At 35.6% G+C, this 15366-nt stretch overlaps 1 protein-coding gene across 5 annotated transcripts in view; it reads left to right on the top strand.

Moving 5' to 3' along the window:
* Positions 1-15366, top strand: part of LOC124174883 (facilitated trehalose transporter Tret1-like) — a 69073-nt gene that overhangs the window by 44886 nt on the left and 8821 nt on the right. For all 5 annotated transcript variants that reach the window (XM_046554486.1, XM_046554476.1, XM_046554513.1 and 2 more), the window contains one exon: positions 7533-7808. In XM_046554486.1, coding sequence (XP_046410442.1) covers positions 7533-7808 — 276 coding nt within the window. The remainder of the gene's footprint in view (positions 1-7532; positions 7809-15366) is intronic.

Raw genomic sequence — 15366 nt, 5'->3', positions numbered from 1 at the left:
AATAATTTTGTGTAATAACGAAGTTGATACCCTGGGAAAAATTCAATTTTGTTATCGTTTGGGTATCGTTTTAATAACACGGACATCGTCAAAATAGCATGTGAATATTGCAAGAATTATAAGAAAATCTCGTAGAAGTGAACGAATATATGTACTTAGTGTAACTTTAGTTGTCAAGACTCCATGTTTTTATAAGGGCAACATAAATCTGTTCGATTAGTTTACTACATTCTTAAGTCAAATAAGGCTCGAAAGGGATGTTATATTCAAATTTTCACAGCTCGAATAATTTTCTCAAAAATTTCTTCAAACGAATGATTTTAAATCGATTGCTGCTTAGGTATTCGTTGATTTATGAGGTACAGGTTTAAGTTAGCACGTAAAATTAACCAAAATCGAAGTACATTTACTTTTTCTGCATCATCAACTACATCTGTGTGACTCATTCTCACTATTATTGAAATCTAGTCGTTACAACACGTGATAAAACTTCAACAGTAATATGCTGTACATGGAATGTCATACATGACCATCTGAAAACGTCTTTGTTTCATGCAATAATAATGTTGTAATATGAATATGCGGATTGATGACAATTGCCAATCGTGAATCGCTCAAAAACCATTATCAGAGCTGTTTTATATATAGTGATGTGAAATTCTTGATCAATCCTTGAAGAATCGATCTTTTTGACGTGTAATTAACCGTTTAATACGCAATGTTCAAACTTTTGATCAACATGGAATCGATTCTTTTTTTACAAGTACCGATTTAATCTAAATTGCCAAGAGTTTGAATGAATCGGGTGAAAGTCACTCCAAAAATGCCATATCATCAATCCAATTCTCATGATCTTTGTTTCTTTTTTAGTATCTTTGATACTTTTTTTTCGCCGAAGCATCGAGTGTCGAAACGAATGATTAATAATGATCAATCTATCCTCCGAATTCCCCGTAAATCTTCGGATCGATGAATTCATGCGCTTATCGCTCTCTATCGGGCATTACTGGAACTGAAGATTACCACCGTTTGGAAGCAATTTACCGTCGCTATTTGTAATAGCGATAATATAGGTACAATAGAGTTCGTATCACCGTTTTGGAAAAACACAAAAAAATAATTTAGAATTAGCACACAAATCGAATATAAAAGCCCTTTCTGGCTTTATTTTTGCATACTACAGATTATTTCAAAAGTGACAGGAAAATCGCGACAATGACTAGCTTAAGGCTAGTATCCAGATTTATATTTTTTGTAATGGTACGAACTAAAAATGCACTGAGAAAAATTTCATTTGTTATAGTAACTACAAAAATTCAGTAAAACAGGTCTGGTTAAAAAACCGTTTGAATATTGTTGGAATTACGAAAAACGAGGTACACGTAATCATTTTGCGCTATTTTCGATCCTTTTTTGGTAATTACAACGCAAAATCAGTTCGTTCGGTTTACTGTACTTTTTGAGTTAAATAAGGCTTTAATATCAATTTATCGTTGCACAAGCATTAAATTTTCGCAACAGTCGCAAGAAAATATAGTAACAATGATCATAATGAGAAAGAATAGTAACAGATCCTAGACTTTCCGGTAACAGCTACAAAACTAATTTTCATTTTGTACCTAGAACTATATTTTTCGATTGTGGTAAAAAATGAAAATAGTTAAGAACTGAGCGGTAACCGAAACAAAAAATTTCTCTCAGTGTGGTCAAGGACTAAATATAGTAGCCGCAATTATAAATTTTCCTCGGTATACTTTCTTTAATTCTTTGAGCTAGATACTTCACAAGAGATACCTTAGATATCGAAGCTGTGTATTAACAGCAAATATTCATTAAATCATTAGTTGTCGTTAATTAGTTAATTAACAAATTTTAGAGTGTGGAAAACCTTATTCACACAATTAAGTAATCAGCTACTGTATTTGCCAATGAACCGATCGCTTAAATCCATTACTTTCTTCTTTCTTTGGCAGAATATATGATTTAATGAGCTGTTATGTGAATAGCGAATTACAATATCCTATATTTACGGCTGTATAACGTAATAGTTTTAGATAAAACGTCAATAATATCAAGTGCACAGATTATCTTTAGCCGGTGTGACATACTTCACATGGAACGTGCGTTGTAGAAAATATGAGAATTACTGTTTCTTTTTTCGGTCTCTTCTTAAGAGGATACTACAGTTAGTCTTTATCAATCGAGCAAGACTCTGATAATAGTCACTTATTCTTATAATCCTCAGATCCTACGTATCAGTAACGTGAAAATACCGCACGTAGCACGATTTATTATACATGTAACAGCGAATAAAATTATTCGATAACGTCTTTCTTTCATGGGAGAATAGCACCAAAAAAATGATTCCTGCAATTAGTAGTAGTTCGATTACAGAAATGAATATTCTAGCAATGTAGTTGAGTAAAACTAAATTATTATTATCATGTAGAATTGCGCTAGTTCCAACTTTTTCGCTAAAGCATATAGGCTCTGATAATAGTCGGAGTAAGTGACATTCAACGCGGCCGATAAAGGTTGCGGACTATACGATCTTCTTTAGAGTTGGGCCAATTGAAATTTTGTCTACGCTGGATGAGAAAAAAAAACAGTTTCCCATTATGCTAAAGACATGAGCTACCCTCCCCCTCATTTTAATTCACATATTTAGGTTACTGTGTCCTAACATCTTTCAAATCCACACTGGAATGTGGATATGGGATACGCAATGTGGACCATAATAAAAAGTACAAAAGGTTGAAAATATTCGTGTAAAATTAACTGTGCAGTGACCAGTAAAAATTATTCTGCTTTACTTGCAAAAACTTTCTCGAAACACTGTATACTTCTGAAACAAAAGCTAGCATAATTGGAAACTAGCTGGCCGCAGAAAAAAGCTTGGCGGTTTTTCGTTAGGAACGATCGTCCAATTCATTGTTCAATTCACAGCCTCCAGCAATGGCTCAGTTTCGTTCGCCGGATTCTGGAACAACCGAGCCCAAGGAAAAATGGCAAAATCAAAAAATTTCCAAATTTAAAAATCAGGTCAAACGTATAACAGTCATTTTGAAGCTTGGCTGGCCGCCGTTTGATAGCCAGAAATCTCGAAATGTTGAAAAAAATGTGCCTTATCTCCATCGAATACTTGATCAATCCATTTTTTTGTAATGCAGCATCTATGTAACTGGGAATATTAGAGGTTTCAAATCTTTAGTGGCACTTCTTAATTTAATACTTGATTTAACACTATCTGCAATTCTTACGAAGATTACGATACACGAAAAGTTTCGAAATTTGCCATTTTGGAACTAGAAGTGGTGGAAGCTTGCAAAATTTGATTGACCGACGCCACCCAACTCTTGATTTTTCACCCACATTTTATACAAATTTCACGCTCCATAAAAAAAAGTACTGAGATAGAAGTTTCTTACCGCTAACCGATTCCGAGATATTTGCCTATAAACATTGAGTCTCAAATACTCTTGCAATTGGGCCGGCAACAAAAGTGAAATATTGGAAAAAAATAGCGTAGCTGTTATGAACTTTTGGCAACTCTATTGCGCGAGTCGCAGTTCAAAACGCCATAAATGCACGTCGAGCTCCTTGGTGGGGGAATGCTATTTCTTAGAAATATCCTGCCCTACATTGTACTTTTTTCTCATGTTTCCTGTAAGAATATGTATTGTGATAGTTTATAAGTCAAGCCGCTTCCGAGAAAAAAAGTGCACAATTTTTTAGATTTTTTCTACCTGATATTCAAATGGAAAACAGAAAAATCAAAATAGGCACCTCTAAATATGAGTATTAAGAGCTCATATTTGACTGAGACTGAGATATTCTATTTGAGATGTTCTACCGAAATTTTAATGCGCATTTGAAAAGAATTTTTTTTTTTTTTGGCACACCCTGACATACATACATGTTGAAAAGTATTTGTCACGTAACTGATGAATCGTGTTTTCAAGTTCAAGAAAATTTACTCGGTTCGTGATGTTTTTCACAATGACAAATTTCATAGGCACTCCCGTGGTTGGCGATTGTGCAACATGAACTCTATAAATCTGAATCAGTGAAAATTTTCTTACGACATGACGAGTATTCACTTATATTATTGGCAAATTTCCATTTTACCGAATTTAACTCGTATCTTCATTTTGAACGTTTAATGTTATGCGTCACAATATATGCGAACATTTGTTTGAATATCTTTGTTCCACATTCATGTGCTATTCAACTGGTACAGCGGGTTTTACAGAGCACAGTTCGCGCGCATCAACGTATATTTTCTTCCGTGCCAAAAATTGCGCTTACGAACATTTGTCCGAGGAAAAATGCTCAAGCTAGTACGCTCCTTATATGCGCACTCAAGATCAATCGGGCTTATGTGTACGCTGTACACACACATATAAGTGACATACGACAAGAGCCTACGTGCGCATTTCACCAACCGGGCGTGTAAAAATACTCTAGTCAGCACGCGCTTTTTATATTTGGATGCTAGAATTTGTGAACGGCGTAGAAGTACTTTGCAAGCAGAGAATAACATATTTTGTTACGCTGAACAATCTCAATTTCAAATATTGTTTATGTCTGTCCTCGAATTTTATCAGTTTTCTATTGCAATATTAAGTCAAGTGCAAGGGTAAGCAAGTAGTTCAGAGCCAATAATAGGTAATCCAATCGATGCAAAGTTTCTACCAATTAAAAGCAATTTTCAAAATGAGGAGAATATGGATACTTATTTTGAATCGTTTTTATTTCTTCTAAATCAAAAGAAAGAGAAGAAAAAGAAGACAATTTCTCAATAAACAAAAACAGTTTGATAAACTAAAAGTTTAAATGTTATGGATTTCATTTTGGTTTATTCAACATCGGCAATCGTTCGTTATAATTATAGGAAACAGAAAAATTTTTCATCTACTCGCTGTTTAGAAAAGAGATTTTTACCGCATAAATAGAAGAAAAATAACATGTTTCTAGCGGAATGATTTTTGAACAAGAAGTATTTCGTTCACATTTCCAGAATGTTCAACCAAAATGAAAACGTCTTCGGCCAAAATTTTCATTTTTCACACAATTGCCTTTTCTAAGATTGTTACTATCAGGCAAATTGATTCTTCCTCCTATGTTTCGTAAAGTATGTATAATTTCCAAAGAGTTTTCAGTTATACAATTTTATTGTTTACCTAACTGTATTATATCGTGACTTTTCGTAAATAGTAAACGGTAGGGATACCAACCCAATACTCGCGCAGCCTAGTGCAATTGCATAAACCAATCACAACGCAGAGCGAGAGAGACAGAATGTCTCCGACATACCCCGGTATGGTTGAACGCAATCCCCCTAAGCCGCGTGGGTATTGGGTTGGCATCCCTACCGTTTCCTATCTAAGAAAAGTCGCAGTACTTCTATTCGTTCGAACTCAGATAAACTTTGACATGCTTTAAAGTAGCATGAAGCTCAAATATCGTAAAATTTTAAAAATCCCTATATCCCTAGTCTCCGTATTATACTGCATTAAACAAGCCGGGAAAATCGACCAGCTCGATTAGCCGTTCCTAGAAGTTCTCGCCATTCGTGTTATATGCGAAAACAAGAATAATAGAAAGATTTTGAATTTCAGAAATAATTCAAGAACATGAATACCAGTTATGGTGTAAATCTAATTGGTTATGAATTATGAGGAATCCGCATGATTGACCAAAAAATTCATAAAAATCCGATGAATCGATCTCAAAATATCGTCGGACAAAAATTGGCGACATAAACGCGCGCAGCGTCGTTAACATTCAACGTTTTACTTTCGGGGTTATTATCAAGTAACTTGCCCTGTCTCCAGAAATATAAAAGCAGAAAGTTAGAAATGAGGAGAGTTGAAACTTGAAATGGTTTCAAGGGCACAAATATAACGGAAGAGTTGATATTTACAGATGTCGAGTGAAATAGTATTTCCGAAGTATCGTTTCTGTGAATATGTTTATGTCTGTCATTGCGTGCGTATTTTCCGCCTCAACCATCCATCACTTGACGCATAAAGTCTGTTGCGTAAGAGGAAGAAGCGTTAAAAATTGTAAACAGTGCAAATCTTAATCGATTTACTAACTCGTATCCGACTAAATAACATAAAAATTATCCTAGGTCAGAACTTGAGTCCGCACAAAAAAAAACTGTTTTATTTGTAGACGTGGTGATAATTATATGCAGGACGATACTTCCGTGAAGTAAAAATTACTTCGATTGCGATATTTTACAAGTTCCAAGAATATTCGCGAATATAACTTCATCGTACCAATGAGTAATTCTTACTTCGACCCTTGTGATTTCTGATACTCCAAAAAGTATTGTCCATACAATTGCCACGTACATGAAAATCGAATAAATTTTGCTTCTGTGTACGTACCTTCAGTATATTGACGAGGCTAATTCTGTTTCTATTTTCGTGATCCGTTCAGCTGCTAACTTGATATTCCGCACATTTTGCAATAGCAAGAAACCATTTCTTAATAAAAGTTCTAATGAGGAGATTCCCAGTACATATATGATTATGATTGTTGACGAGCGTTTCTTTTTATAGATGTGGATTATGAATCTTATTTGAAAATTCCCATAAAGTAAATGTACACTTGGGGAGAATGAATCTGAGATGGATATAAATTTTTACACTAGACAGTTATGTTGGCAACACAGAGAAACATACAGCGCCATAGTCGACCGAGCGCGAAACAAACTCTATCTCAATAAACATAAACCCATGACCGTCGAATATAACCTTAGAATACGTGTCAATCGAACAAGTCATTATCCCCGCAGTAGTCTAAGGTTAGATTCGACGGTCATGGGTTACGTTATGTTTATTGAGATTGAGTTTGTTTCGCGCTCGGCCCACTATGACGCTGTAGGTTTCTCTGTGTTGCCAACATAACTGTCTGGTGTAAAAAATTGACCGTCTCAGTTTCATTGTCCCTAAGTGTACTAGTTATTGACCCAGTCCCAATTATTGACCTTTTCTGGTTGTATCTGTTTGACGATTAATTCTAAAATTATCAAAAAATAAGTTTGTAGTGTCTAACCCTCTAGCAATTCCGCTTAGGCGTCGAGAAATTCATAATTTGTCTCGTCGATTTGTAATTTTGGAAAATAACAGGTTCAATAATTGGGTGTTAATGTGTCAATAACTGATGCGTATCAAGTGGTACGATGCCCATTATCTAGTGGCGTTGTTATAACTGTTGTCATTGATTAAGTAACATCCTATGAATGTCAACCAAATGTATGTATGTACTACGTAATATATGTATGTTTTACATACGTAGATATACTTTAAAAAAGTACTAAAAACCTGCGTAATGCAGTATCATGCGCTGAAAATTCGAGCGGGAGATAATTGAGCAATAATAATTCGAGATCATCTTGAGAAGGAAGCCAAATAGCACAAATATGTATAGATATAGCTTTGGATAAGTGTAACCCGTAGGCGTGGCAGGTCCACTACTCGGCAATATGATGCTGATAAGAAATCGACATCTTCTTACAGAATTCGTACAGGACTGCGATAGCGAGATGCGAAATGAACAAGCCAACTCCCACCATCCGCCTGGCGGCCAAGAGGGGCGGACGCATAAAGAGTACGAGTACAGTCCCGTACCCGCAAGTGATTCGCAGACCGCCAACGGTTCGGACACCCTTCAAGAAACCCAATTTTTTTCTCCCGCCGACGATATCGATCATCACGTCCGTCGCCACCTCCACGAAGACCCCGAGATGACGGAAAAAGGTTCAAGGTTACTCCAGTACCTCGGTTCCTTCGCGGGTTAGTATATCCACTGATCCCTCATTCGGCGACAATTCACTGATCACCCACCTGTTGCAAGTGTTTTCACCTCGGCGGGTTTGTCCTCCCGCTTATCACGTACATATACTTACACCGTATGTATACGTGTAATAGTGAGTGAAATTCAAATTACAAGTACCGTCAAGTACTCGATCGGTGCAAGGAAAACTTGAAAAAAACTATTCGACATGGTACGTCGTTCAAATATATTATATTATAAAAAGTGTCGTTACGCCAAAGTTGACACGAGTCCAATAGTTAAGTTATTTCGGTCGGCACTATCGCCTAATGACACAACGTTTTTATCCGACCGAAACTTTGCCCGTTACATCGTAATCAATTATAACTTTTATATCTTTATTTGTGTGTTGTTAGTGGGTTACTATACTATACTTCATCAAATATCTGTGAAAACAAGGAAACAATAAATTTAATCCTTGTTATGAAGAAGCCCGCGCTCGTTTATCCTTTTCTTAAGTTCAAGATCGTGAACGAGGAAAATACGTACAAAAATGCAAACGAAAACCGGTCTCCATAGCGTTTCAACTTCACACCTGGAGTTATCACAATAATAATCGTTAGATAAAAATATGAAGTATGTGATGGCAGTATTAAAATGAATACAAATTTTAATAATGAAAAACAATTCGATGGGTAATGGCCATTGTATGTTGACAAAAGAATGTATATTGGTATCGGTGACTAAATATAATCTATCGCGTAGGCCTACACGCCTCTTGACGCATCACATGCCGCGAAGTTCACGCACTTCTCGCGCCACCCCGGACCTTCGATCTAAATATATACTCTGAACATAACGAACTTCTAGATTTTGATCTTATTTACCAGCTGTTGGGGTCCCACAATACTATACGCGTTCGGGAACCTGCTGATAGATCCTGTGGCGATCAAAAAACTTTGCTATTTCCTCAATGTCATTATTTGACATTCGCCAGTTCGTTTTTTAGCAACCAACTTGCACGGGCGCGTGTCCGAAACTTCTTATAGGCTCCGACTTACGTCGATGTATACTTCGTTCCAGAAATAAATGTTTCTGGAATCTATTATGTATTTATTCAGTATTGCAATGTCGCTCGCTTTTACCGCCATTCAATCCATCAAAATTATTCGTTGACCAATCGGCAAGTTCGTATCGAGAAAATGTGTGCATGTACGATAACTGGAAGACACAAGAAACGTCCGCTATTATACACAGACGGAATGAGAATCATTGTACATCGGATTTTCTTTGTTGTTGGTCGTACGACTTACTTGTAGACGTGCAGGTTTTGCTTTTTTTTCTTCATTGATTATCGAATGACCTTCTTTTTTTTTTTTTTTTTTGATTGCGACACGAAATAATCGAACGATTCCTTGTCAATGCTAAGACCCTGCGATACGTCGGGTCAATAAATTTGATACATTATCATTTTATTGCAGTATACCTTGATGATATGTGAGAAAAATGAAATGCAAAATTTTCATACGATTAAATAGTTATTATATCAAGGATACTTTCTATGCTAAGATTACTTTGGCCAGTTCAGTTAATTATAATAGTAAATTTATCAAAACACTTCCAATCTGTCGACTTTAATTACAGATCATACCAGAGATTGTAAATATCATATAATATTTAGTAAACGTTTATCGCGTTAAGATCTGATCCATTTGGCAAGTTCGATATAATTACGGTTACTCAACAATCACTTGCCAATTCACAAGTATATTCGAAAGATAATCATACGATACTTCGTTCTCGTGAACGCTTCGTATCAATTCTACAGATAGCTTTTCACGTTGATTGAAACAGCTATTCGGCCGAGATTAAACTCTTCTTGATGATTATAACAACTCTTTGAATCAAATCAAATAATTCCGAAGTGCTGGTCAAATTTTCTTTGGTAGAAAAAATTGTTTTTTTGCGATATGTCAGGATCGCTAGTTTTGCAGTGCAATCCGTAGATCAAAATGACCCGAAACAACGACAAATTGAAATAGCCTTTTTACCGTAATTATTCGATTCAAATATTTTTTCCATATGTGAACATAATCAAGCGTGTTTGCGCAAACCTGATTTGTAAATTATTGTACTGGATAAATATTTTACTTGCGAAACGAGTAAGCTACTTTCTTGGCACTGCAGGAAATACGTAATCAAACAAGATTACATACAAGGACAGATTAAATCATTTCAGTGAAACCACAAACCAATTATATACGCTCTCAAACTATCGCAGTAACAAAAGTTTTGTTCAATTTGTCAGCAATCAAACTTTGCTTAGTACCACTACTGGCACTATCTTCTTCTATTTTACGGCAATTCAGTGAGATTTTGTTTCAACTATTTGCAAAAAACTTTGAGCACACGACTTCGATGTAGCTAATCAACTTTGCTCAGGGTCAAATTTAAGCCTCTTCCAATCATGCTTTTGACATTGAACGATATTGAACACGCCTACTAACTGGTTACATACTTAAAAACAGAGAAATTGAACACAATGTGATATCGCAGCATTCAGAACGTCGACAAATAGATGTCTGCATACACAGACGAACTCGCAATGCTCGCTTCACAAAACTTTCACGGACCAGTATAAAACTTACCATTCACCAGCAGATTTTGGTTGGATCGATTCTCATCCGCAGTTTCAGTTTTCACACTTTACGGTGATTGCGAAGTGGAACAGCTTGTACAATTTCAATTTTGATTGCTTCCACTCATCGAGACAAAGTTCTCAGCACCTCACAAGTAATGTCAAGATCTTATTGGTCTTTCATCAAAGCGATGGCATCAGTTTTGTTTCTCACTTTCTGACCCACTGGATTCATACAATCTGCATTATCAGAATGTTGATTAGGCACATGACAGTAACACATCGAGGAAACACTGGATACTCAGATACTTACTACGATCAGATGACGGATTAAATCCGGACGTTTACTGCATGCAGTATCGTTATTATCATATAAGATATGTGTAATAGTCATTGCTTTATTGAATTATTTTCTTGCACGACAGAGTATCACAGGATGAATACCGACCCGTTGCAGTGGTTCTCTGCCAGAGATCTTGTTTTACGTTGTCACTTTTGCGTTGAATACTATTTCCACGTTACAAAATCGTATTCGATTAATTAGCAACTTCTCGTCAATATATTTATATTGGCAAACTTTCACTTGTGTAGGTCATTGTGATCAATGCATGCAGTTCTATGCGTGACATGCTACAAACCTTGCACGGTACAGAAAGGAATGAAAAGAAACACACAAACCGAAATCCATGCCCTGATATCTCACGCTGCCACTAAAAAGAAGGCAGTTCATAAAATACGTGTTACTCATGTTTGAGTGGAGCCAAAACCGTGGATGATGACTTAATTGTTTGTAAAATATTTATGAGCTAAAATTAGCCCGCCATGGCTTGTATTAAAAATCGATATCTTGAAATGCAGAAAATTTTTTCATCAGTCATCGTTAACCTCTACCCGCAGGAATTTATTTCATGTATGAAAAAAAAAGAATGCTGTGATCAAAACCATTCACTCGTGGGCCCTCGTGGTCTCAAAATATGAAGCAAAAGTCCGGTCCAGGTCCGTAAATTTCACATAGAGATATGAATGTGGTTACATTTGTGTATATCATACAGATAAGGTACCCAGTTAAGTTCACATAAATACCCCATTTCTCTTCAAATTTGTCTGTACACTTGAGTACAAGATTGCAAAAATTTCTAAGTCTTACAAAAATTCGAAGGATTTGAAATTTTTCAACTGATCTCAATAAATTTCAAAATATTTCAAGCAATTTCGAAAAATATCAGAGTATTTCAAAAGATTTCAAAGTATTGCTGAAGAATTCGAGTGATTTTTCAAACAGATCTCAAACTGTAAGAGACTTTAAACATTCTAGAGATTTCGAGGATTTGAAAACATTTCTCGAGTGAGCTCAACCCCTCGTTCACCTTACATCGATTATAAACCTCAAATGCACATAAGACACATATGTATTTTAGTGCCATGCGTATCCAATCAATACTGCACTTCTCTATTTATGATGAGGTGGTTATATACGTTGTAAATAAGAAAGAAAATATTTACTTCCCTTATTCTACCGCAAAACACAGGTGGAACACATTGCAGCACCCCGAAATACGTACGAAAACTCTGTATTGATGATTCGTATGGTTCGGACGTAAATAACAATCGTTCGGTCATTCGAAGATCAAAAATATCGATCTGGGAACGGAGGTTAACCCTTTGAGAAGCAGGAATTTCAGAGGGTTTACCGCTGCTCTCACGATTGACGCCACAATCATTAATGTCTGCATTTAAAATTTGTTTATTTCACCGGTTTACGTACGTATAAAAGTGTCCCTAAAGGATTTTGAACTTTATGTACCGGTTGAACGAACTTTTAGTGCGACATTGTCAAAGCTATAGCTAGAGGCTAGTCTATAAGTTGTCGCGTATAAAACGAGCTTCCGGAAAATTTCAATTATCAATTTGTTTAACTATTCCTCTGTCCATTTTGCGGACAATGAACACGTCAGAGTAGTACTTTGAACTTGGTAAAAGCTTATTCAAAATAAATACTCCGTAGTTATATATGATGAATATTGCTCGTATCGATACAGTGCCTACGGACAAGTGCCAAGTTTAGAGGTAGCTCATAGATATTTAATTGCGTTTTAAATATTTATGCGCGTAGACAACATACTAACGTCAAAATTAATTCGTAGTGATACATTAGCGTATACAATAGGTGTGTCCAACTCATTTAGCCTATAAGCCACATGAACGATTCATACCAAATCGAGGGTCACGTGCTCGCAACTCCTCAGAAATAACTAAGCTGATTGTAAAATATCTACTTTGTTGGCCCTCAGCTTATATGCGAAGTACATAAAGATGAGTTCCGTTTGTGTTTCATATCTTTTAAAAACCATTGGGGGTTTCTCCAGCTCGCTACAGTGTGCTCAAAATTTTTATTCTTTGCAGCACACATCTCACTTCAATTGAGCTCCCATCAAAACCATTGGGATTTTTATTCAACTTTGTATAAGGTACAGAACACAACAAGTTGAATACTTCGAAAAGTATAAATAAAAAATCAAATAGAGAACACAATGAAAAAATCAGAACGAGTTTTCTTCCCGATTGCAAAAATATATTCAAGCGCAATATAATTAAAAATAAAAGTGTCATGATGAATAATACATTCATTTCGAATCATGAGTGCTGCACGAGTATAGGCCCGTGGGACTTCTCAGATACCTTTTGAAGATATAGTATTTCAAATCTGTTGTTTTTGCACTACTCCGTATCCAGACTGGATTTAACTGCATTATAGTGAACATAAACAAGTATTTCTGAAAAAAATACATTGCGTTAAGTAGAAATCGCACAGAATAAACATTGCAGTATAAAAAATAATACACACTTTTGAGAAAATATAAAATATAAATACGTATACATACGAATGGAAGGGTTGCGAAATTTGCGAAGCATTATTTTTTAATACAGATACTTAACACCCATTTGCAACCATCAAACCATAAATATTCAGTTCCAGACATTATGCTGATATCATATCCAAAATGAAAGATAGATGCAAGGAAAACAAATTATTCATAATATTTACTAATTATGTTGAAATTATATCTATCGGTAATTTTCAGTCATATTTAATTATGAATGTTTCTTCAGAATTATTGTGATTTACGACAGAAAATTTTTCACCGTCATGACAAAACATATTCGCAACTTACTTCCGTGGACTTCCATTGCAATGTTATATGAACTTTCTAGCTGCACATTGAAATAAGGTTGCAAAGTTGAAATCGATTGTTAAATGGAATTGGAACTATTCTGTTTCTGCTCCACGCATTTAACCCACTTAATTATCAATACTTAGCTGTTCCGTCCTGATAATGCGTATCCAAATAATTTGAGAGCCACGAATCTAAACTCAACAGTTGTCGGCCTCATTGTCATTGATATCTGGGTTTTCAGTGCATAAGATACCTATAGGCTATAATTTTTTTTCGACAGACTGACGTTACATGCAGATCAAACAAGATACCCGACACACGATCAACTTCATGTACGTGCATAAAAAAATTAATTTCAAAATTACGTGACTATACTTTACTGCAAAAAAAAAATGCCGCTAATGATACTATGATCACATATTAGTAAAATATCTTGAGAAAAATAATGTTTGCAATGTTTTAAACATGAATTTAACCAGTTTTATTTTTCAATCATATAGCTTGAAATACTACAGAGATGTGGCACTTTTAAGTTCGAACAAGATTCACGCTAGGTGTAAGAAGCACTGCACGCAGCAGTATAAAGTTTATCGAACGTATGGGCCGTTTAAAGTTAAAGAAATGAGCTGGCCGCTGTTGATTAATTTTAAGCTTGTAATTTATAACACAACGTTCCGTACAAATTAGACCTGCCTGGCCTCACCCATGGATGTCAAACATTCTTAAAATGGCTCACCCTGTAAGTTTCTTAATGCGGAGTAATGATCCACGAAACCCAACTAACACACAAATTCAACAACGCGTGCATGAGTAGAAGTACGGAATTTTCTTAGTGGACTTTGGGGTCTATTATTAAACCCTCGGTAATCCTTTGCTTATCAATACAGCAGCGATATTGATATATAATGATTTTTTTAACTTTAGAGGATTTTCGAATGCTAACGTTACAAATTACTATATAAATTGACGACAATTTACGATAACATCATCAATATATTATTGTATATAGTTTCGCAATGATAAAAACCGTAAATCAAACTAACCAACTGATAAAAAATGGTGTCATTATTACTAACATTTAGTATACACATATTGGCATTCGGTATACGTAATCGAAATGAAATTAAAAAACACAACGATAAAAAGAAACATGTGTTCTTGGTTATCGTGACGTTCGAATCGAGAATGAAACTACGGTCATGTTGTAATCAGATTGAGAATGTGCTCATCGCAGTAACACAGAATGCTCATGCGCAGCAAACACACAATCCACTGTGGATGGAAAATTTCAGGATTATACGACGATTAGCTGAGTAGGTATAATCGTATATTTCATTCACGTGTTTCAGTGCAAAAAGTCAGTCATCTTTATTGCCGACAAACAATCCAAGCGGTTGTATTGTAGGTTGAAATACGACAAGTAATATCTCGTCGTACCTCCATTGTGGAAAGTACAAAGAACGTGATTTTAAGACAGTGAAAGTCAAATATATTGTTGTCAGAAGTATACTCGTGAAGTAGCGATACGCGTAGGAAATGAGTATTTGGAAAAAGCAGAAGCCGCCTTTGGGAAATCATCTCCCTATTGTAAAGATCGCCCGATTGAGAACCACTGAACGTCATTTACTGTATGATAAGGCATGATATAACAGTATATTTTAAGTGTGTGCATGAAAATCATCAAACCGTAATTACACAGGAATGGACACGTTGAATTTACATATATGCATGTATACGTTAGTTGACAACAATGCGATGAGTGTA

Source organism: Neodiprion fabricii, chromosome 1, assembly GCF_021155785.1.
Source record: "Neodiprion fabricii isolate iyNeoFabr1 chromosome 1, iyNeoFabr1.1, whole genome shotgun sequence".
NCBI classification, from domain to species: domain Eukaryota; kingdom Metazoa; phylum Arthropoda; class Insecta; order Hymenoptera; family Diprionidae; genus Neodiprion; species Neodiprion fabricii.
The sequence above is the reverse complement of the archived record's forward strand: the minus strand, read 5'-3'. Positions and strand labels throughout refer to the sequence as shown.